General features: G+C 38.6%; 1 protein-coding gene and 1 non-coding gene across 2 annotated transcripts; both read left to right on the forward strand.

Moving 5' to 3' along the window:
* Window positions 1-19035: 19035 nt before the first annotated feature.
* Window positions 19036-21840, forward strand: COX7C (cytochrome c oxidase subunit 7C). The gene is made up of 3 exons (XM_037982182.2): window positions 19036-19213; window positions 20417-20560; window positions 21744-21840. Exons 1-2 carry the CDS (start codon window positions 19139-19141, stop codon window positions 20531-20533), a joined length of 192 nt encoding a protein of 63 aa, XP_037838110.2. The 5' UTR covers window positions 19036-19138; the 3' UTR covers window positions 20534-20560; window positions 21744-21840.
* Window positions 21581-21643, forward strand: LOC119618397 (small nucleolar RNA Z39). Its single transcript, XR_005234709.1, has one exon. It is a non-coding gene; the product is annotated as a small nucleolar RNA Z39 (small nucleolar RNA).
* Window positions 21841-25393: the final 3553 nt, after the last annotated feature.

Here is a 25393-nt window from a genome sequence, read left to right on the forward strand (position 1 = left end):
TGAGCCACCACACCCAGCCTGTATTTTCAGTAGAGATGGGGATTCATCATTTTGGCCAGGCTGGTCTTGAACTCCTGACCTCATGATCCACCCACCTCGGTCTCCCAAAGTGCTGGAATTACAGGCGTGAGCCACCACACGCAGTCCTACATAGCAGTTTAGAAAAACCTGGTCAAAGCAGTAACAAGTGTCATGGCAAGTTAAGCTAAAATGGAGATGGAACATGAATATAATGAGACTTGGTGATTTTCAAATTGAGAAATATTAGTTTCTATGTTTATATTATAAATATGTATCTACCCATACTTGGTAATTCTCAATGACAAATGATTGTGTCATGAGATGATTCAAGAAAAGTGAACCATTTTTAAACCTAAATTAAGGTAAGACAAGTAAGTTGGAATGAAAAATACGAAACACTTTTAAGGGAAAAAAATGTTATCGAAAGGTAACGAGACGTTTTTCCACTTTGTTTTTTGTCTGTTGTTTGGTTTAGCTTCTCATATTCTAAATCATGTCACCTTCTCATACTCTCTTGATACAAACTAAGTCTTGTCAAATCTCCTTGGAGTGGATTTGATATTTGGAAATACCCAGAAGTTATTTTGGAGCCGAGACTGTTGAATAAAGCCATCCTGTAGCATATGTATTTTGAAATACTTGGGGGGAAAATAACATTTTTAAAATGTATCTTATAATTGAACGTACTTCATTCTCTGACAATTTCTGTCTCCTTGGACTTTACGCAATTGTGCTAGGTGACAAGCAGAGGTGGATCATAGGGAGGCACTTTTTAGATAAAAATCACAAAGCATTAAAAATAAAACATTAGGTGTTGAAGTGAAGCGGGGGTGGTTACCTCCATGCTGTTCTCATGATGGTGAGTTCTCATTAGATCTGATGGCTTTATAAGGGGTTTTATCCCCTTTCACTCTGCACTTCTCCTTGCTGCTTCCATGTGAAGGATGAACATAAGAAAGTAAAATAATATTTTAATCATTAATTGCCTGATACATTTCTATAAGACAGTTTCCTATAGTTTTTTTTGCGTACCTTTTGATCACTCCTTCATGTGACAATTTTGCAATATCATTTTCTATAGAGAGACTACAAAGATAATCCATTATTTCTCCTAGCAAGATAGATCAGACTTGGAGCAGGGGAAAGCAAGAAAGAGCCCTGTGGGGATGGATTAAAATTTGAGGCGTTGGTGAAAGATGATTTCTTTTTTTCCTTTTTTTTTTTTTTTTTTAAGACAGAGTCTCACTCTGTTGCTAGGCTAGAGTGCAGTGGCGCAATCTCGGCTCACTGCAACCTTTGCCTCCTGAGTTAAAGTGATTCTCCTGCCTCAGTCTCCCAAGGAGCTGGGACTACAGGCACGTGCCACCACACCCATCTAATTTTTGTATTTTTAGTAGATACCGGGTTTCATCATGTTGGCCAGGATGGTCTCTATCTCTTGATCTCGTGATCTGCCCAACTCAGCCTCCCAAAGTGCTGAGATAACAGGCATGAGCCACCACGCTTGGCCAAATATGATTTCTAAAATGTGTATATGCATCTGCATTTTCATGTTTATGTACACATATATGTGTACATGCATAGCTTCTAGGAAGCAAAGGCACCCTAGTAGTAGTGAACATACCTAACACCCAGACATTAATCTTTATTACCGTTTACCACTAACAGAAACCAGTGAGCATTCTTCAGAGAGATTCTGATTCCCAGGACTGAGATAAGGTAGGTATAAATAGGCCAGGAATATCTTGTTATGAAATAAAATAAATATTAAAAGATAAAAAATGATAAGGACACATAGCAAACACAGGTGGAAGCTTGAAGGGGCTACCAAATCTGGAACAATGTAAGCACTAAAATATTTAAGAAGAGTATTGAATTATAGACCATTTAAAAATTAATTAGTGAATACCAATAATAAATAAAGTAAAAATATAGAGTAGGAAGAAGGTCTTTTTCATATAGTTGAATGTAAAAGGACAGTTAGTAAATATGGAAGGGGTACTGGAGTTGGAAAATCATTATTTCACAACTATTATGGTAATAATCAGGAAAGAATAATCAGTGGAGCCTATATCCAAAGGAAATTTTTGTGAGGAGTAGGATATTAGCATGGTCTTAACATGTCTTTCCATGGGGTACTTATTAGTTGCAAGAGAGAAACAGTAATTGTACAGTGGAAAAGTCAAATAACACCTTGATTACATTGTGAACATTAACGTCACCAGTGAGGAACAGAGGCACATACTGTGCCTCCACATATGATGCCCTAAAATGAGACGAATCACCTAGGCAGCATTTGCCCAAGAACACATAGTCTCAGTTTACTCCTAAGGAAATGCTGGACAAACACAAAATGAAGAATGTTTTGTGTTTTTCAAAATGTAAGATGGGCTGTATTACTCAGACATGTTAGTGTCATAAGAGACAAAGAAAGGCTATGGAAATTGTCTTAGTCTGTTTTCACACTGCTATGAAGAACTGCCCAAGACTGGGTCATTTATGAAGAAAAAAGATTTAATCAAGTCACAGTTACACATGTCTGGGGAGGCCTCTGGAAACTTAGAATAATGGCATAAGGGGAAGCAGGCACATCTTACATGGTGGCAGGTGAGAGAGAGAAGAGCGGGTGAAGGAAGAACTGTCAAACACTTATAAAGCTATCACATCTCATGAGAATTCACCCACTATCATGAGAACAACATGAAAGAAATGGTCCCCATAATCCAATCACCTCCCTCCCTCAACATATGGGGATTACAGGTCCCTCCCTCACCACATGGGGATTACAATTCAAGATGAGACTTGGGTGGGGACACAGAGTCAAATCAGATCAAAAATGCTCCGGCTTATAGAAGACTAAGGAGATAAAGAGATATAATGCAGTATTTGCCTCTAGACGTTATTAGTAGATCTGCTAACAAAACTGGAATATGCATAGATAAAAATGTTGTACCAGTATAAATTCATCAGGTTGATACTGCACTGTAGTTATATAAGAGAATAGCCCTATTCTTAGGAAATACACACAGAAGTACTTAGGGGTCAAGTGATATAATGTAAGTTAGGCTCAAACCACTCAGAAAAAAATATGTATAGAGAAAGAAAAAGTACAAATGTTAAAGAAAATAAAATAAGGTTTTTTAAATAGGGAAATCTAGCTAAAGAATATATAAATGTTTCTTGTACGAATTTTATTTATGCAACGTTATTTGTGCAAGTTTGAAATTATTTCCTAATATTTTAAAATAACTAAATTTTATTATTATGTTCAAATATCTATACATTTCCATTAAGTGTAAGTCGATATTGATAAATTCATATATAAAAATAAGTATATTTTATTTATTTTTATACATATTCTAAATATATTAAATTATTTCCAAATCAGTGGAGTGTGAATGTTTGTCTCCTCTAAACCTCATGTTGACACGTGGTTCTCAGTGTTGGAGGTGGGGCCGAATGGGAGGTGATTGGATGATGTGGACTGATCCCTCATGAATGGTTTAGCACTATCCCCTTGGAGATGTCAGTTCTTGCTCAGTTAGTTCACACAAAATCTGTTTTTTAAGAAAAGTCTGGCACCTCCCCTTTCTCTCTCTTTCTCTCATTTTTGTCATGTGATGGACCTACTCTCCCTTTGCCTTCTGCCATAATTATAAGCTCCCTGAGGCCCTTACAAGAAGCAGATGCCGGTGCCATGTTTCCTGTATAGTCTGCAGAACTGTAAGCCAATTAAGTATCTTTTCTTTATAAATTACCCAGTTTCAGGTATTTCTTTATAGCAGAGCAAAAACGACCTAATGCACAAGTATTTTTAAATAAAATTTTTTTTGTTTAAATTTAGGGGGCATAAGTGCAGTTTTGATACATGGTTATATTGCATATGGTAAAGTCTGAGTTTTAGTGTAACCATCACCTGAGTAGTGTACATTATACACATTAAGTAATTTTTCATCCTTTATCTACTTCTCACATGTATGTTTTTAAGTTTCCAATGTCTATTATTCCACAATCTATGTCCATGTGTATATATTATTTAACTCCCACTTATAAGTGAGAACATGTGACATTTGACTTTCTGTTTCTGAGTTATTTCACCTAAGATAATGGCCTCTAATTGCATTGATGTTGCTGCAAAAGATAAGATTTTATTCTTATAAAACAAATAAGTAGTATTCCTAGAGCATTCATTCATTCATATACATATGTGATTCATATATATATATGAAGATGATGCAATTCATCTTGAATTGTAATCCCCATGTGTTGAGGGAGGGACCTGTAATCCCCATATGTTGAGGGAGGGAGGTGATTGGATTATGTCTATATATATAGAGAGAGAGAGAGACAGACACACACATTTTCATTATCCAGTCACCCACTGATGGAAACTTAGATTGATTCCTTCATCTTTGCTATTGTGAATAATGCTGCGATAAACATATGAGCACAGGTATCTTTCTGAAATCATGATTTATTTTCCTTTGGTTAGATATCCAGTCATGGGATTGCTGGATCAAATGGCAGTTCTATTTTTAGTTCTTTGAGAAAGCTCCATAATGTTTTCCATAGAGGTTGTACTAATTTACATATCCACCAACAGTGCATAAGCACTCCTTTTCTCTGCATCCTCACTAACATCTGTTGTTGTTTGACTTTTTAATAACAACCATTCTAACTGGTGTAAGGTGATATCCCATTGTGGTTTTAATTTGCATTTATGATTAGTAACGACAATTCGTTCATATGCTTGTTGGCTATTTGTGTGTCTTCTTTTGAAAAAAATGTCTATTTATGTCCTTTGCCCATGTTTGATGAGTTTTGGGAGTTTTTCTTGTTAAGTTGTTTGAGTTCTTTGTGAATTTTGGATATCAGGCTCCTAAGGGATGTATTGTTTGCAAATATTTCCTCCCAGTTTGCAAGTTGTCTGTTCACTCTATTGATTATTATAGTTGCAGTGCTGAAGCTTTTTAGTTTAATTAAGTCCTATTTGTCTCATTTTAGATTTGTTTCTTGTGTTTTGAGTTCTTAGTCATGAATTCTTTGCCAAGGCCAATGTGCAGAAGAGTTTTTCTAAGATTTTCTTCTAGGGTTCATAGTTTGGGGTCTTTTAAGTCTTTAACCTATTTTTAGGTAATTTTTGTATATGATAAAAGATATGGGTCCAGTTTCATTCTTCCGCATATGGATATCCAATTTTCCCAGCACCATTTATTGAATAGGGTGTGCTTTCCCCGGTGTATGTTTTTGTTGACTTTGTCGAAGATCAGTTGTCTGTAGTTATGTGGCTTCATTTTTGGGTTCTCTATTCTGTTCCATTGATCTATCTATTTTTACTCAAGCATCATGCTGTTTTGTTTACCATAGGCTTGTAGTATAATTTGAAGTCAGAAAATGTGACACCTCCAATTTTGTTCTTTTTGCGTAGGATTGCTTTGGTTATTCAGGCTCTGCTTTTGTTCCTATGAAATTTAGGATTGTGTTTTCTAATTCTGTGAAAAAGTGTATTGCTAGTTTGACAGGGATTGCATTGAATCTGTATATTGCTTTGGGCAGTGTGGTCATTTTAATAATATTAATTCTTCTGATCCATGACCATGGGATGTGTTTCCACCTGTTTGTGTGGACTACAATGTCTTTCTTCACTGTTTCATAGTTTTATTTGAAACTTTCTTAATTAAATATATTCCTATGTATTCTATTCTTCTTAGAACTATTGTAAATGGGATTCAGTTCTTGATTTACTTCTTGGCTTGATCATTATTGGTGTATATGAAACACTGCTGATTTTTATATGCTGATTTTGTATCCTAAAATTTTACTGAATTCATTTATCAAATATAGGAATCTTTTTAGGGTTTTCTAGGTATAATATTATATCATCAGAAAATAGAGATAATTTGATTTCTTGTTTTCCAATTTGAATGCCTTTTATTTCTCTCTTGCTTGATTCTTTGGGCTAGGACTGCTAGTTCCATGTCGAATAAGAATGGTGAAAGGGGGCATTCTTGTCCCCTTCCAGACCTTAGAAGGAATGTTTTCAGCTATTCTTCATTCATTATGATGTTACCTGTGGGTTTGTCATATATGGTTCTTATTATTTTGAGGTATGACCCTTCTATTCCTAATTTGTTAAAGGTTTTTATCCTGAAGAGATACTGAATTTTATCAGATGCTTTTTCTGCATTGAGATGATCATGTGGTTTTTATTTTTAATTCTGTTTATGTGGTAAATCACATTTATTGATTTGCATATGTTGAACTATCTTTGAATTTCTGGAATAAATTCCACTTAATCATGATGTATTTTTTATATTCTGTTGAATTCTATTTGCTAGTATGTTTTTGAGGATTATTGCATCTATGATCATCAGAGATATTGGTTTGTGGTTTTCTTATTTTGTTGTGTCCTTGTTTAGCTTTAGTATCATGGTGATATTGGCTTCGTAGAATGAGTTAGGGAGAATTCTCTCTTCCTAAATTTTTAAGTAGAAATAATAACAAAGGGATAATCCAGGCATTTCTCACTCCCTTCTAGTAGTAGAAAAGCACCATAAATGTGGTAGGGTCTAGAATCCCCCTGCAAAAGAGATTCAACTCCAGGCCAGCAAAGTAGCTGAGAGAGGGTAAGAATGAGGCAGTCAGCATGCAATCCATCACACTGCAATCTCAAGCCCTGGCAGATGTAACTTTTCTGAGGAAAATATTTCCAAAGGCGGATTTGATTAATGTTTGCAAAACCAATGACTTCAAGTCTCCTAGAAGACAATTTAGAAGTGTTAGAAGCACAAGTTCAGAGCTCTGGTGTCAGTCAAGGATCACAGGACCTGGTGGTCTGCCCTGTCATTCTACCACCCAGCCATGCTGTCTCTGGAACCTGAAGAACAGTCCAACTCTAATTCTCTCTGCAATCTGAGAGATCTATTCAGCATAATGCAGCAGAAGATGAAGCTTTAAGTCGTGAGGAGCCTACATACACTGTATTAGTGTGTTCTTATGCTGCTAATAAAGACATACCTGAGACTGGCTAATTTCTAAAGAAAAGATGTTTAATTGACTTATAGTTCAGCATGGCTGAGGAAGGCAAGGCTGAAGAGGAAACTTACAATCATGCTGGAAGGCAAAGAGGAAGCAAGGCACCTTCTTCACAAGGCAGCAGGAAGAAGAAGTGCAAGCAGAGGAAATGCCAGATGCTTATAAAACCATCAGATCTCATGAGAACTCACTCACTATCAGGAGAATAGCATGGGGGAAACAACCCCCATGATTCTATTACCTCCCACAAGGTATCTCCCCCAACATGTGGGGATTACGGGGATTATCATTCAAGATGACATTTGGGTGGGGACAGAACGAAACCATATCTCAAACACACACGCGCGCACACACACACAAAAACACACAAAAATGAATCCATATATAATCATGTATAAACTGAATTCTTACCTGCCATCCCTTAGGATATGAGCAACTTGTCTTCCAAGCAATTCGTTTAGACCACGGTATGCAATGATTAGGAGCAGAAACTTTGAAATCAGATAAAACTTGGTTTAACTTCCAGTTTTGCTACTTAATAGCTGTTCATGCTCAAAGCAAGTCATTTACACTCATTAGTCTCAATTGCTTCTTCTATAAAATAGTAAAGATAACAATAGTAATAGCTCCTTCACAGGATTATTATGAAGATTAAATGAGATCTTGGTGGGAGCAAGATGGCCGAATAGGAACAGCTCCAGTCTCCAACTCCTAGCGCCAGCGACACAGAAGACGGGTGATTTCTGCATTTTCAACTGAGGTACTGGGTTCATCTCACTAGGGAGTGCCGGACAATCGGTGCTGGTCAGCTGCTGCAGCCAACCAGCAAGAGCTGAAGCAGGGCAAGGCATCACCTCACTTGGGAAGCCCAAGGGGGAAGGGAATCCCTTTTCCTAGCCAGGGGAACTGAGACACACAACACCTGGAAAATCAGGAAACTCCCACCCCAATACTGCGCTTTAAGCAAATGGGCATACCAGGAGATTATATCCCACACCTGGCTGGGAGGGTCCCACGCCCACGGAGCCTCCCTCATTGCTAGCACAGCAGTCTGCTAACTAACCACAAGGCAGCAACCTGGCTGGGGGAGGGGCGCCCGCCATTCCTGAGGCTTAAGTAGGTAAACAAAGCCACTGGGAAGCTCGAAGTGAGTGGAGCTCACAGCAGCTCAAGGAAACCTGCCTGTCTCTGTAGACTCCACCTCTGGGGACAGGGCACAGCTAAACGACAACAACAAAAGCAGCAGAAACCTCTGCAGACGCAAACGACTCTGTCTGACAGCTTTGAAGAGAGCAGTGGATCTCCCAACACAGAGGTTGAGATCTGAGAAGGGACAGAGTGCCTGTTCAAGTGGGTCCCTGACCCCTGAGTAGCCTAACTGGGAGACATCCCCCACTAGGGGCAGTCTGACACCCCACACCTCACAGGGTGGAGTACACCCCTGAGAGGAAGCTTCCAAAGCAAGAATCAGACAGGTACACTCGCTGTCCAGCAATATTCTATCTTCTGCAGCCTCTGCTGCTGATACCCAGGCAAACAGGGTCTGGAGTGGACCTCAAGCAATCTCCAACAGACCTACAGCTGAGAGTACTGACTGTTAGAAGGAAAACTATCAAACAGGAAGGACACCCACACCAAAACCCCATCAGTACGTCATCATCATCAAAGACCAGAGGAAGATAAAACCACAAAGATGGGGAAAAAGCAGGGCAGAAAAGCTGGAAATTCAAAAAATAAGAGCGCATCTCCTCCTGCAAAGGAGCGCAATTCATCGCCAGCAACGGATCAAAGCTGGACAGAGAATGACTTCGACAAGAAGAGAGAAGAAGGCTTCAGTACATCAAACTTCTCAGAGCTAAAGGAGGAATTATGTACCCAGCGCACAGAAACTAAAAATCTTGAAAAAAGAGTGGAAGAATTGATAGCTAGAGTAATTAATGCAGAGAAGGTCATAAACGAAATGACAGAGATGAAAACCATGACACGAGAAATACGTGACAAATGCACAAGCTTCAGTAACCGACTCGATCAACTGGAAGAAAGAGTATCAGCGATTGAGGATCAAATGAATGAAATGAAGCGAGAAGAGAAACCAAAAGAAAAAAGAAGAAAAAGAAATGAACAAAGCCTGCAAGAAGTATGGGATTATGTAAAAAGACCAAATCTATGTCTGATTGGGGTGCCTGAAAGTGAGGGGGAAAATGGAACCAAGTTGGAAAACACTCTTCAGGATATCATCCAGGAGAACTTCCCCAACCTAGTAGGGCAGGCCAACATTCAAATCCAGGAAATACAGAGAACGCCAAAAAAGATACTACTCGAGAAGAGCAACTCCAAGACACATAATTGCCAGATTCACCAAAGTTGAAATGAAGGAAAAAATCTTAAGGGCAGCCAGAGAGAAAGGTCAGGTTACCCACAAAGGGGAGCCCATCAAACTAACAGCAGATCTCTCTGCAGAAACTCTACAAGCCAGAAGAGAGTGGGGGCCAATATTCAACATTCTTAAAGAAAAGAATTTTCAACCCAGAATTTCATATCCAGCCAAACTAAGTTTCATAAGTGAAGGAGAAATAAAATACTTTACAGATAAGCAAATGCTTAGAGATTTTGTCACCACCAGGCCTGCCTTACAAGAGACCCTGAAGGAAGCACTAAACATGGAAAGGAACAACCGGTACCAGCCATTGCAAAAACATGCCAAAATGTAAAGACCATCGAGGTTAGGAAAAAACTGCATCAACTAACGAGCAAAATAACCAGTTAATATCATAATGGCAGGATCAAGTTCACACATAAGAATCTTAACCTTAAATGTAAATGGACTAAATGCTCCAATTAAAAGACACAGACTGGCAAACTGGATAAAGAGTCAAGACCCATCAGTCTGTTGTATTCAGGAGACCCATCTCACATGCAGAGACATACATAGGCTCAAAATAAAGGGATGGAGGAAGATTTACCAAGCAAATGGAGAACAAAAAAAAGCAGGGGTTGCAATACTAGTCTCTGATAAAACAGACTTTAAACCATCAAAGATCAAAAGACACAAAGAAGGCCATTACATAATGGTAAAGGGATCAATTCAACAGGAAGAGCTATCCTAAATATATATGCACCCAATACAGGAGCACCCAGATTCATAAAGCAAGTCCTTAGAGACTTACAAAGAGACTTAGACTCCCATACAATAATAATGGGAGACTTCAACACTCCACTGTCAACATTAGACAGATCAACGAGACAGAAAGTTAACAAGGATATCCAGGAATTGAACTCATCTCTGCAGCAAGCAGAACTAATACACATCTATAGAACTCTCCATCCCAAATCAACAGAATATACATTCTTCTCAGAACCCACATCACACTTATTCCAAAATTGACCACATAGTTGGAAGTAAAGCACTCCTCAGCAAAAGTACAAGAACAGAAATTATAACAAACCATCTCTCAGACCACAGTGCAATCAAACTAGAACTCAGGACTAAGAAACTCAATCAAAACCGCTCAACTACATGGAAACTGAACAACCTGCTCCTGAATTACTACTGGGTACATAACGAAATGAAGGCAGAAATAAAGATGTTGTTTGAAACCAATGAGAACAAAGATACAACATACCAGAATCTCTGGGACACATTTAAAGCAGTGTGTAGAGGGAAATTTATAGCACTAAATGCCCACAAGAGAAAGCTGGAAAGATCTAAAATTGGCACTCTAACATCACAATTAAAAGAACTAGAGAAGCAAGAGCAAAAACATTCAAAAGCTAGCGGAAGGCAAGAAATAACTAAGATCAGAGCAGAACTGAAGGAGACAGAGACACAAAAAACCCTCCAAAAAAATAAATGAATCCAGGAGTTGGTTTTTTGAAAAGATCAACAAAATTGACAGACTGCTAGCAAGACTAATAAAGAAGAAAAGAGAGAAGAATCAAATAGACGCAATAAAAAATGATAAAGGGGATATCACCACCGACCCCACAGAAATACAAACTACCATCAGAGAATACTATAAACACCTCTATGCAAATAAACTAGAAAATCTAGAAGAAATGGATAATTTCCTGGACACTTACACTCTTCCAAGACTAAACCAGGAAGAAGTTGAATCCCTGAATAGACCAATAGCAGGCTCTGAAATTGAGGCAATAATTAATAGCCTACCAACCAAAAAAAGTCCAGGACCAGATGGATTCACAGCTGAATTCTACCAGAGGTACAAGGAGGAGTTGATACCATTCCTTCTGAAATTACTCCAATCAATAGAAAAAGAGGGAATCCTCCCTAACTCATTTTATGAGGCCAACATCATCCTGATACCAAAGCCTGGCAGAGACACAACAAAAAAAGAGAATTTTAGACCAATATCCCTGATGAACATCGATGCAAAAATCCTCAATAAATTACTGGCAAACCGGATTCAGCAGCACATCAAAAAGCTTATCCACCATGATCAAGTGGACTTCATCCCTGGGATTCAAGGCTGGTTCAACATTTGCAAATCAATAAACATAATACAGCATATAAACAGAACCAAAGACAAGAACCACATCATTATCTCAATAGATGCAGAAAAGGCTTTTGACAAAATTCAACAGCCCTTCATGCTAAAAACGCTCAATAAATTCGGTATTGATGGAACGTACCTCAAAATAATAAGAGCTATTTATGACAAACCCACAGCCAATATCATACTGAATGGGCAAAAACTGGAAAAATTCCCTTTGAAAACTGGCACAAGACAGGGATGCCCTCTCTCACCACTCCTATTCAACATAGTGTTGGAAGTTCTGGCTAGGGCAATCAGGAAAGAGAAAGAAATCAAGGGGATTCAGTTAGGAAAAGAAGAAGTCAAATTGTCCCTCTTTGCAGATGACATGATTGTATATTTAGAAAACCCCATTGTCTCAGCCCAAAATCTCCTTAAGCTGATAAGCAACTTCAGCAAAGTCTCAGGATACAAAATTAATGTGCAAAAATCACAAGCATTCTTATACACCTGTAACAGACAAACAGACAGCCAAATCATGAATGAACTTCCATTCACAATTGCTTCAGAGAGAATAAAATACCTAGGAATCCAACTACAAGGGATGTAAAGGACCTCTTCAAGGAGAACTACAAACCACTGCTCAGTGAAATAAAAGAGGACACAAACAAATGGAAGAACATACCATGCTCATGGATAGGAACAATCAATATCGTGAAAATGGCCATACAGCCCAAGGTAATTTATAGATTCAATGCCATCCCCATCAAGCTACCAACGAGTTTCTTCACAGAATTGGAAAAAACTGCTTTAAAGTTCATATGGAACCAAAAAAGACCCCGCATCTCCAAGACAATCCTAAGTCAAAAGAACAAAGCTGGAGGCATCACGCTACCTGACTTCAAACTATACTACAAGGCTACAGTAACCAAAACAGCATGGTACTGGTACCAAAACAGAGATATAGACCAATGGAACAGAACAGAGTCCTCAGAAATAATACCACACATCTACAGCCATCTGATCTTTGACAAACCTGAGAGAAACAAGAAATGGGGAAAGGATTCCCCATTTAATAAATGGTGCTGGGAAAATTGGCTAGCCATAAGTAGAAAGCTGAAACTGGATCCTTTCCTTAATCCTTATACGAACATTAATTCAAGATGGATTAGAGACTTAAATGTTAGACCTAATACCATAAAAATCCTAGAGGAAAACCTAGGTAGTACCATTCAGGACATAGGCATGGGCAAAGACTTCATGTCTAAAACACCAAAAGCAACAGCAGCAAAAGCCAAAATTGACAAATGGGATCTCATTAAACTAAAGAGCTTCTGCACAGCAAAAGAAACTACCATCAGAGTGAACAGGCAACCTACAGAATGGGAGAAAATTTTTGCAATCTACTTATCTGACAAAGGGCTAATATCCAGAACCTACAAAGAACTCAAACAAATTTACAAGAAAAAAACAAACTCAAACAAATTTACAAGAAAACAAACAACCTCATCAAAATGGGCAAAGGATATGAACAGACATTTCTGAAAAGAAGACATTCATACAGCCAACAGACACATGAAAAAATGCTCATCATCACTGGCCATCAGAGAAATGCAAATCAAACCACAATGAGATACCATCTCACACCAGTTAGAATGGCAATCATTCAAAAGTCAGGAAACAACAGGTGCTGGAGAGGATGTGGAGAAATAGGAACACTTTTACACTGTTGGTGGGATTGTAAACTAGTTCAACAATTATGGAAAATAGTATGGAGATTCCTCAACGATCTAGAACTAGATGTACCATACGACCCAGCCATCCCATTACTGGGTATATACCCAAAGGATTTTAATTCATGCTGCTATAAAGACACATGCACACGTATGTTTATTGTGGCACTATTCACAATAGCAAAGACTTGGAATCAACCCAAATGTCCGTCAGTGACAGACTGGATTAAGAAAATGTGGCACATATACACCATGGAATATTATGCAGCCATAAAAAAGGATGAGTTTGTGTCCTTTGTAGGGACATGGATGCAGCTGGAAACCATCATTCTTAGCAAACTATCACAAGAACAGAAAACCAAACACCGCATGTTCTCACTCATAGGTGGGAACTGAACAATGAGATCACCTGGACTCGGGAAGGGGAACATCACACACCGGGGCCTATCATGGGGAGGGGGGAGGGGGGAGGGATTGCATTGGGAGTTATACCTGATGTAAATGACGAGTTGATAGATGCTGACGAGTTGATGGGTGCAGCACACCAACATGGCACAAGTATACATATGTAACAAACCTGCACGTTATGCACATGTACCTTAGAACTTAAAGTATAATAATAATAATTAATTAATTTTTAAAAATGAGATCTTATATGTAAAGTCTATCATAAGAACTGGATGTTAGTTTTTATTAATGAATTTTAAAAGTTTAAGTAGAATTAAGGACACTGAGTCACGGAAAAAAATATGTATTTTGCACCAGGGACCACTTTTTTCAAGAAACACTGAACCACTTTGTATTATTATGAGGATTAAATAAGATATTATATGTAAAGTCTATGGTAATAACTGGGTGTTAGTTTTTTTAAAAAATTTAAGTAGCATTAAGAACACAGTGATCCACTGAAAAAGTATGTGTTTTGCACCAGGGACCACTTTGTTGAAGAAACACTGAACCACTTTGTATTGAATACATTATTTACCCTTCTATTCATGAAACATAAATTTATTGAGTACTTACTATGTGAGAGGATAAAAAGATGAAACACTGTCCTTTTTTTAAAAAAAGAAGCATATGGTAAGAAGATAGAGACACATATAACTAATTACAATGCATGGTATTACTAACATAAGAGTATTATAAATTAAATTCTAGGTGACCTTAAAGGAAAGATAAATTGATTCCTTTTAAGGGTTTTAGGAAGGCTTCTTAGAGAAAGTGACACGGATATAGAATTTTGAAGACAACAATAGGAAAAAGAGGAAAGAAGTGAGGGCATTTTACAAAGAAGAAACAATATAAAGAGTTAAACATATGTTATAGTTTTTTGATCAGTAAGTAAGGATTATTTGCAAAACTTTTTCATTCAGAGAGTCATCACTAAATCGTTCAGAAGACTGACAGAATATTTCACAACCCTAATTTCTTCAGAAGAATCTCATTTTCTCCTTTTCCTGAAGCCAGGTTCCCCCTCGACTCTTTCCCCAACAAACATTAAATTTCAAATAGATGTTAACACAGAGCCCTAATTCTAATGCTACAGTAGCGAGAAGTTGTAAAAACTTAAAAAGAAACTTGTTAACTTGAGTTTTGCAATGTAGGATGGAAACATATAATTTATTCACTAAACAATTTATTTTTTAAAAAAACTTCAACCTAGTCCTTAAAAATCTAATATAGCAGCTGTGGAGGAAAATGACAAATATTGTACTTTAATTTTTGGATATACTGTTCTATATAATATTGAGAAAATGACAAATATTGTACTTTAGTTTTGGGATATACTATTTTATATAATGGAATTTCAGTCTCTAAAGCCTCAAGTGGATCTAGAAAGTACATTGCTCACTCTTTGATATACACGCTACTCACTACTTAAAATAATTGGATTTTACTTTTAAGATATAATACTGAAGTAATCTTCATGTCTCTGAAGACATTTTTTATTTTGTACCCATCAATTCATGAAATGTCTCATTTCTCTTTAAATGCACTTTATAGTGAAACAGTATCATACTGAATCCAAAGTTGCTCTAGAATTATTCACATTTTTCTTGCCAGCTATTATGACATGAATATAGATTGTTAGGCTGCTTGTATAAGAAAAAATAAATAAATCATACCTGTTCCGGGTTTATACTCCTGTATAACAAATTACCCAAAACTTAGTGACTCAAGGAAACAATTTACTGTTTTCTCTTACAATTCTGGGGGCTAATGGGCTCAGCTGGGCAGTTTTTGTTAAACATGCTTCATAAAGTTGCAGGCAAATATAACTGTGGCTAAAGTCACCTGAAGGCACCTTTACAAATACATCTGATGCCTGGGCTGGGATGGCAAGAATAGCTGGGTGCTGGTAAGTCTGTCCCTTTCCCTGTCTCCCTCTCCCTACTTACCCTCTCCTTCTGCTTGTACTACTTCTGTCTTCTTCCCTCTCCCCATCTGCACATACCCTACCCCCGACCCCTACCCCCAGTAATGTGGCTTCTCCATATAGCTAGTTTGGTTTTCCTCTTAGTCGTGAAAGTCTCTGGATAGTTAGACTTCTCACATGGTATTTGACTTCTCCCAAGAAAACATTCCAAGTTGCTAAAGAGAAGCTGCAAGGCTTTTGATGAGCCAGCCTCAGAAGTCTCAGAATGTCACTCTGTTGCATTCTATTGGTCAATTCAGTCACTAAGGTCAAGAAAAGGGATGTTAGACCCCACCACTCAACAGAAAGAGTTTCCAAAAAATTGTGGCCATCTTTAATTTCCCATGTTGCCTATGCAAAAATAGAATATTGCCAGATTAATATTTAAACTTTTTCTTCCTTGTTTAGTGAATTTAAAAGAAATCAAGATTAGCATAAAACTCCTAAACTCAGACTACATTCATTAGTTAACTAATTTATTAATTGCTTTCTACTAATAATTAAGAAAAAACATATAGCAACTAGTATAAAATTGTATTTTGTGCTCAGTTTGGCTTATTGACAAAAATGTTCTTTAGAAAATATTTTGAAATAACTATCAAGAGTGTGATCTACAGGTGGTATCTAGCCACTAATACAAAAGTCAGTAATCTGCCAAGAATAAGTGATCTCAGCCACTTTGAATCCCACTTCAATTTACCTCCTAACTCATCAGGAGCATCAAAAAGCTGCAAAATGCATTTCTGAGTGTCTAGCACTCTCCAGAATATGCCAGCTGCTACACCACCTTCAAATAGAACCACCACACCTCCCATACTCTCAATGTTTTGGCATGTTTGGCGCATCCGTCTTCATTATAGTGGAAGAACTATCACAGAAACATGACTCCAGAGAAAAATATATTTGAAGCAAAGATAATATTTTACATGATACAGCTAAATTCTCATCTACAGATTGGTAATGAGAAACTGTGTTTTCCTCATGGCATCTAGAAGAAAGGCTAATTTCCTTAAATACAGCAGCTGTGCTACTTCTAGTTCTCTTTTTGTTGCTCCATAAAAAAACTACCCCAAACTTTATGACTTGAAAAAACAACCATTTTATTATACCACACAAATCTCTAGAACAACATTTTGGGCAGGAGTCAACTGGACAACTCTGCTCTACACAGTGGTGACTGTAGTCACTCAGCAATATTCAGCTGAGGGTGGGGCTGGGCTGAAGGGTCCAAGATAGCTTCGCTTACATGCCTGGCACTTGAGTGTAACCACCCCCCTCCCCCATATTTACATAGGTATAAACTTTTTTTTTTTTTTTTTTTTAACTTACCACAAAGCCCATGAGAAGGCAGACAATTCTGAAACTATATTCTGGAATCTCTGGCCTGCAGGTCCCTAAAGAGTTAACTCAAAGCCAGATACCCCATGGAGGCTCAATTAATGTGAATTAGAAGCAACAATGAACCAAATCCACAGATAACATTACTTTACACTAGATTGAAAAGTATAATCCAGAAATATTAAGTGTGAAAAACTTTCTCAATTATAGTTAAATCAGAATCCTTTAATACACAAAGGCAGTGAATGGAATGTTAAAAAAAATTGAATGTCACATAACTTCTATAAATTAGGTGGTAGGGGACACCAGTTATGATGCATTTCTTGAACCCCTACTCAAAAATAAGCTACTTGTTGAAGCAAAATATTAATTTTTGTTGTTTTTTGTTTTGTTTTGTTTTTGTTTTTGTTTTTGTTTTTTTGGTGGGGGAGTATGGTTGTTCTCTTCCAAAAACTGAAAATAAAGAAAAAGACAAAACAAGGCATATATGTTATGTCCTTTTCAAAGCAAACCTTAGGTCTCATTTGAATTGTTTCCTAATACTCTATAAATGAGACACGTGAGGCAATACACATTCCCCCACAGATGAATAACATAACACTTAGGTTACCAGGGCCTTTCACAATCTAACCTAACACCACTTTCCCACGTTCATTTATCACTGGTTTCTTCTCAAGACCACCAGAAGCACACCTGTAATTGACAAATGGTGTTTATTATTCATTGCAGTAAGAGAGACCATATACTGTGAGAAACTATGACGTTTAAGGGTTCTCTGTAAAATATTAGAAAATGCTTATTGGATTTGGGATTTTTTTCCCCTAATATTGGCTATCTTCCTAAATCTTAGGAGGAAGAAAAGCTAGATCTGGGCTAAGACTGTAATTGGTAAAGAAGCAGAAGTCATCACATTAAACCAGATAGGGTGATGTTCGGTCATTGTTGTGGCTAGGACAATGTTTTATCTGTGTTCGGATATGATGACACAGTGACCATATTCTTTTCCTGATGAACACTGTCAGAGGGGTCTTGTTGGATGCTTATGCTTGCTGAAATTGTGTATGTTCATTAGGCGGACACCAGTTCCCAGCCCAGGCTAGCTCCAGGTGTCAGAGGCCGCTTTTGTCTTCTACTCTTCATACATGCTGTGTTCATACCAGACTTGAGTTTTCCTTGCCCTTTGTTCTTCCTTCTGTTCTATTTGATTCCCTTTATCTTTAGTGATCATTCCCTTAGCACTTAAGTTTTCTTTCTGAAGTCCTTTGTGCTGCATGTTGTTTGGTTACTTGTGTTTATGCTTTGTTTCTTCAGCCAGGATCATTAGCACATATCTCTCAGCACTGGCAAAAGTCCTTGAAATCACTGACACCTAGCATATACTTTATTTAAAATAAAAAGAAAAACAGAAAAGAAAAGGAATGGGTTTATTGTCCTGTTCAACAGACTAGAGTACACGGAGTGAAACTCCTTCACTTGATTCAATAAAATCGTTTCCAGGCCAGGCGCAGTGACTCACGCCTGTAATCCCAGCACTCTGGGAGGCGGAGGCGGGCGGATCACGAGGTCAGAAGATCGAGACCATCCTGGCTAACACGGTGAACCCCCGTCTCTACTAAAACTACAAAAAAATTAGCCCGGCGCGGTGGCGGGCGCCTGTAGTCCCAGTTACTTGGGAGGCTAAGGCAGGAGAATGGTGTGAACCCGGGAGGCGGAGCTTGCAGTGAGCCGAGATCGCGCCACTGCACTCCAGCCTGGGCGACAGAGCGAGACTCCGTCTCAAAAAAAAAAAAAAAAACAACAAAAAAAAAACCGTTTCCGGTAACAGGCCCCCAGGAATCCTAGACCTAACCCTGGCGCGAAACTACATTTCCCACAATCCTTCGGGGGCTGATAAGGCCCCACACTGTTCTGAACTACAATTCCCACAATCCATTGAGATCTCCGCTTTGTTGCGTTTCCTCAAGGCTCCCCGCCCATTTCCCATCTTTCCTTTCGGTCCTTGAGCACGGGAGAACAAGGTCGTGAAAACAAGGTCTTGGTGAGGTGCCGCCATTTCATCCGTCCTCGGTCTCTGCGCCTTTCGCAGAGCTTCCAGCAGCGCTATGTTGGGCCACAGCATCCGGAGGTTCACAACCTCTGTGGTCCGTAGGAGCCACTATGAGGAGGGCCCTGGGAAGGTTAGTGTATAAAGGGGCTCGACTTCGTTGGGGGAGGGGGCGCTTGGCTGTGACTCGCGTACCTGAAAGGCCGCCTCCGGGCTGTGGCGAGGGAGATGAAAGCCAGGAACTAGGCTGAGACGCAGAGTAGCGTTTCACTTACCCCAGGGCCAGTGAGGAAGCTGGGCATCCTAGCGCGTAGCAGCTAAAGGAATGGGCAGGTAGATCCGGAAGCTCTGCCTCTATCAACCGCCTGACGCCCCCTCCCCCGCCCCGCAGAAAGCCCTGGGAGGGCTCCTGGAGGCCACGGCTGCAGGTGTGTGGCTTAAAGCCGAGCTGGAGGTCGTCGGACCCGAAATGAAGGTCATTGGAAAATCATGAGGAAATCAGGGCCTCTGGTTATGGAAGAGGCTTTGTAAACCAGCTGGCTAAGTTAAAAGTACTAACCCTTCAACTTCGTTAAGGCTGGGTTTGGCCTCAGGTGTAAATAACTTAAACCACTTAGCAGTCACAACCTCGGAGGGTCACACGAGGCCTAGTCGTAAAGGGCAGAGAAGGTGCTTCGTATTGAGAAAATAGATAAATAAATTGGGCCGGGTGCGGTGGCTCACGCCTGTAATCGGGAGGCTGAGGTAGACGGATCACCTGAGGTCAGGAGTTCGAGACCAGCCTGGCCAACATGGCGAAACCCTGTCTCTACTAAAAAGTACAAAAAAATTACGTGGTGGTGTGTGCCTGTAATCCCTGCTACACGGGAGGCTGAGGCAGGAGAATCGCTTGAACCCGGGAGATGGAGGTTGCAGTGAGCCGAGATCGCGCCACTGCACGCCAGCCTGTATGACAGAGCGGGACTCAGTCTCAAAAAAAGAAAAAACAACATTGTATTGCACTTAAGATTGCTATGTATTTTCTTCTAATGTGACTACTTAAGACAGCAGTTTTTTCGATTTTCTAAAATAAGAAACTTGTCACTATTTGATGTTTGAGTCCTTAAAACCATTGCCTAGTGCTCAGTAAAGCCGGATTGTTTCTTACCTTCTAGTGTTGTGTGATGAAGGTCATGGGATTTGAAAGATAAATGTTTAAAAAGATGTTATGATTTATGGCATATGTACCATGATGTAAAATAAATATAACTAGCATTTCCTGTATACTTGTGTTTTGATTATTAAGCAGATTATTTGAGGTTCTATTTCGATTACTTTTCCTCTTTTTTTCCAACAGAATTTGCCATTTTCAGTGGAAAACAAGTGGGCGTTGCTAGTTAAGATGTGTTTGTACTTTGGATCTGCATTTGCTGCACCCTTCCTTATAGTAAGACACCAACTGCTTAAACAATAAGGATGTTTCAGTTCGTCCATTTACCAGGTAGTTCATGGATTTCTAATCTTGTTAAAGCAGGCCTTTTTATTAAGTAGCCTCTTCCCCCTCACCCAGAACACACACATAAATACATTGTTAAGTAGGGCTGATTCCTGAGATTATATGTAGGTGTGGCATTGGTGGAGACTAGTTGTAAACCTGTATAAAAATATTTGAATAATGACCAGTGTTTATTGAACACTACTGCTTATCAGGTACACTTTACATCGATATCTCATGTTCTCTAACAAGCTTGTGAGGCGGATGATAGTAACCCCATCTGAGACACAAAGATGTTAAGTTGTTCAAGATCTCATAACTGGTATAATGGTGGACCAGGACTCTTGCCCAGGCAGTTTCTTGTTCCAGAGCTCACACTTTTAAACTAGGTAAAACTCTGACAAACTGATTAATGTTATTCTGTCTTAAACACTGTTACTAGAACAGTGGCTGAGAATATGTCTTTTAAAACACTATAAACGTTTCCATTTCTTTCAGAAAGTGGTCACTGTGCTCCCAGTTTTTAAATTGGCTTACAATACTTGTTTAAGTTGTGAAAAAATCCCTGAAGATGAAGAAAACCCTTCTAGTGTTCCTTGATATATAAGTCCCAGATAATTATGCAATTGTAAATCTATGCCTCACCAACTCAACCATGTTGGGAAACTCAAACTTCTGAATATACTTTCCTCATTAAGGCAGTGGTTCTTAAATGAGAATGATTTTACAACACAGTGGGGCATTTGGCAATGTGAGACATTTTTGATCATTCCAACTTGGGGGCAAAATACCAGTGGTGCTGAGGTTGAGAAGCCTTGTGTCAAGGGGATATGTTAATATATGCTCAAAGGAGTCCTTCATATTGGAAGGTTAGCAGATTTCCTGTGAGTGGTCAAAATATTTATTTACCTTAATTGTCGTCAGAGTTTCTCAGAGTAATACTATAGAACACTGGAATGATCGGAAAGACTGTCATAGTTTAGAGGGGGAATAACTTATCCAGGCTACTAATGCGGAAAAGTTTCGGTGCATGTGATGAAGCAAATCAGTATGAATGAAGTCATGATACTGTAAACGCTTTCTGATGTACTACTGAAACTGATAGAAAATATTTTCGTGAAACTACATGATTTCTGTTAAATGAATGAGATTTTTTAAAATGCCATTAATTTCTGTTTTTATTTTGCAGATATGAAGAGCATTTTAAGAGATACAGCCTCTGGAAATGGATCAAACTCTAACTCATGGCATGCTAGATATATTTGTCAATAAACTTATGACATGAATGCTTAATTCCTCTTTTTTGAAATAGGGAATGTAATACTTGGCCATTTGCCTACTTTATTGGGTAACATTCCAGTATTACTCTGAGATTTAGCTTATTTAATGGTGTTAAACTGAGGTTATATTAAATTTTTGATTCCCAGGTCAGGATTTTGTTGGTAATTTATGCAATAAAAGGGAAATACAAATCAATCTTGTTTATTTCTTTTTTTTTTTTTTTTTTTTTTTGGTCGTTAACTTGAAGGAAAAAATACTTTTGCTCTTGCCCTATACTTTGATATAGTAAGTTATTTTTCCCGTGATTGATTAATCATCAGGAAAACTATTAGTTTATTCCAATTGAAGTTCTGGATTATCAGGTATTTAGGAGCTTCATTCTTTTATTGTTTTGTTTTTTGTGTTTCTCTAGGTCTGTAACCTAAAACAGAAGTGTTTGCCTCAGTAAGTGTTCTGGTGACCAGTACTAGTCTTAATTAGAATGAATAAAAGAATATTTGAAATGGAATATAATACCATGTAATTTGTAGTATAGTAAGTACTCCCAATTTATTCTGGTGCTTTCACTATCATATAGCCTAGTAGAAATGGGATAAAAGGTAGTTCTGATTAGTAATTATATATGTGAATCGAATTTATTTTATAAGTAGTGAAATGCTGCTTGCCATTTAAAATGTAATGAAGTCATTACATTTTAGGACTTTGTATAAGATGTAGGATAGTAACTACTGAGTATTTTCATTGTTCACTGTTGGAATACCACTGATGTTAAAATGCTGCAATAAAATAGACTCCAGACTGGTAGTCTATTTTCTATATTCCATTTCAAATATTCTTTTATTCATTCTAATTAAGACTAGTACTGGTCACCAGAACACTTACTGAGGCAAACACTTCTGTTTGGCCTCCAGACTTTGGTGAAAGGGTGATGCTCTGTTTTTAAACCAACATTTAAAAAACTATTTCCATAAAAGTATATTTCTGGATTTTTTAAAAATTGCTCTGAGTGGTTCTATATCCCTTCATCAAAGAAAATAGCTGTGTAGGCCACTCCCCACTATATCATTAGATTTCTTATATGGCCCTTGGGTACAACTACTGATTTGCTAAAAACTTCCATTTTGATTTTTTTGTTTCTCAACTAGTGCCTCACTTTAGGTTCTTCAACAGTCACCTGATAACTACTTAATTATGGTGCAGCCTTAATTTATATGACTTTGCTCATATGTCTCTTGCCCTTGTGTATCATTGTAATTTGATTATTCAGTGGTAGACCAGGTATCTTGTATTGAGAGAGTTCCTTGTATGGAACATAAAGGTTTTTCATCTTTGGAAAAAGTTGAAGCAGCCAGGCAGGGTGGCTGATGCCTGTAATCCCAGCACTTTGGGAGGCCAAGGCGGGTGGATCACGAGGTCAAGAGATTGAGACCATCCTGGCCAACATGGTGAAACCCCTTCTCGACTAAAAATAGAGGAAAACTAGCTGGGCATGGTGGCACATGCCTGTAGTCCCAGCTACTCGAGAGGCTGAGGCAGGAGAATCACTTGAACCTGGGAGGCGGAGGTTGCAGTGAGGTGCGAACGCGCCACTGCACTCCAGCCTGGGTGACAGAGCGAGACTGTCTCAAAAAAAAGGAGAAGCAAGAGTAAGTTTAAGGTTTGTTAGATGATTTTTTGGTTTTCTTGGAAATTATGATAAGTCTTACCTCATTGGATTGTTTTTGAGATCTAGTAAGTTATATAAAAACTTGTCTCACAAGTCCTAAATTTGAATTTTTTGGAGAGGATGTTAAAATAGATTAGGAATCAATAGTTATGGGTAGCTAAGTCTAGCTAGAAAAGTATTTGAGGGATATATGTGAGAGAAAAAACGTCTACCTGTCTTGTAATAGTACAGATGGTGCCACCCCAAAAAAAGGCTTCAGTAGGCTGGCTGTAAGTGCATAAGTTACAGAAGGTGTATAACTGCTTAGTTTCTGTATTAGGATTCTCTAGACAAACAGATCAAGAGGATGCACATAGAAAAAATTGTCTCCTCCGATTCTGGAGGCTTGGTGGTTTGGAAATACGGGTATGCCAGCAGGCTGGAGACCCAGCAAAGGCAGTTGCTGGCGGAATTCCTCCTTGTGGGGAGGTCAATCTTGGTTCATTAAGATCTTCAACTAATTTAAGAAGCTTAGCCACATTATAAAGAGGGTCAGCTTTACTCCAAGTCCACTGACTTAAATGGTAAACTCATAATAATTCAAGAAACAATTTCACAGAAATATCTAGAGGATTGTTGATGCAAATATTTGAGCACTGTCCTTGTCAAGTTGACACAAAGTTAACCATAACCGTAGTTTAATTTTCTGTTTCCCTAAACTGGTTTTCGAAATTCAAGCCAATATTTAAAACCTGGAGGTCTCCAAAAAAAGTTCAGATTCTCGGGAAAAAAAAAAAAAAAATTACACTGGATGAACCCACAAATGCCCACGTGAAACTAATCAGGACCAAGTAAAAAGTTTGTACCTTTTGCAGATGCTTCGCTAACTCGCTAGAATACCAGAATAGGAGTTTTGGTCAGAATCCAGGATTTGTTTTAAAGACAAGTCACTATCATTGTTTCAATGATTAAGCCATGGCCACAGTGAAGGACATAATTCAAAATGTAGGTTTTGCTGCAGAGACCATAGAGGTTAAGTATGTGGGCTCAGAACTAAGACCTGGCTGGATTCAAAGCCAGGGTTGATACATTCCTCATCTTCAACGATCAGTACCTCACTTTAAGTTGATACCTAATTTAGTGTAGTTGTGAAGATTAAAAATGAAAATAGAAGTAGGGCACAGTGGCTCACACCTGTAGTCCCAGCACTTTGGGAGGTCGAGGTGGGTGAATCACGAGGTCAGAAGTTAGAGATCAGCCTGGCCAATGTGGTGAAACCCCATCTCTACTAAAAATATAAAAAAATTAGTTGGGCGTAGTGGTGGGCGCCTATAATTCCAGCTACTCAGGAGGCCGAGACAGGGGAATTGCTTGAACCCGGGAGGTGGAGGTTGCAGTGACCCGAGATCGCACCACTGCACTCCAGCCTGGCCGACAGAGCAAGACTGTCTCAAAATTAAGAAAAGAAAAGAAAATATACCTAAATTGAGGCAAATTTCCTTAAGTTTCTAGTGTAGAGTGCTTAATTGGAACAAGCGAGATGGGGCAAGTATAACGGGCATTGTGTAAGTCGTTAAACTTGATCCCAGAGCAATTCTGCAATAGTTAATAGATTGGTCTGTGCTGCAGACACTGTGTCTTCAAAAGTGATGCCAGAATAATAGTGCTAAAATGCAAGTCATCATTTTACTCACTGTAAAACACCTCACCATGACAATGGTCACTTCCCTATAGTTTCAGCCTCATCCCAGCCATATCACACAGTTTTATGTACCACCTCCATGTTTTAATTTAGCTCAGGTGCCACCTTTTCTATAAAGACTCCCCTTTTTATTTTATTTTTTTAAGAGATAGGGTCTCTATTTGGCACCCACGCTGGAGTACAGTGGCACAATCATAACTGGCTGCCACCC

Source organism: Chlorocebus sabaeus, chromosome 4 (genome assembly GCF_047675955.1).
Source record: "Chlorocebus sabaeus isolate Y175 chromosome 4, mChlSab1.0.hap1, whole genome shotgun sequence".
Taxonomy (NCBI): Eukaryota; Metazoa; Chordata; class Mammalia; order Primates; family Cercopithecidae; genus Chlorocebus; species Chlorocebus sabaeus.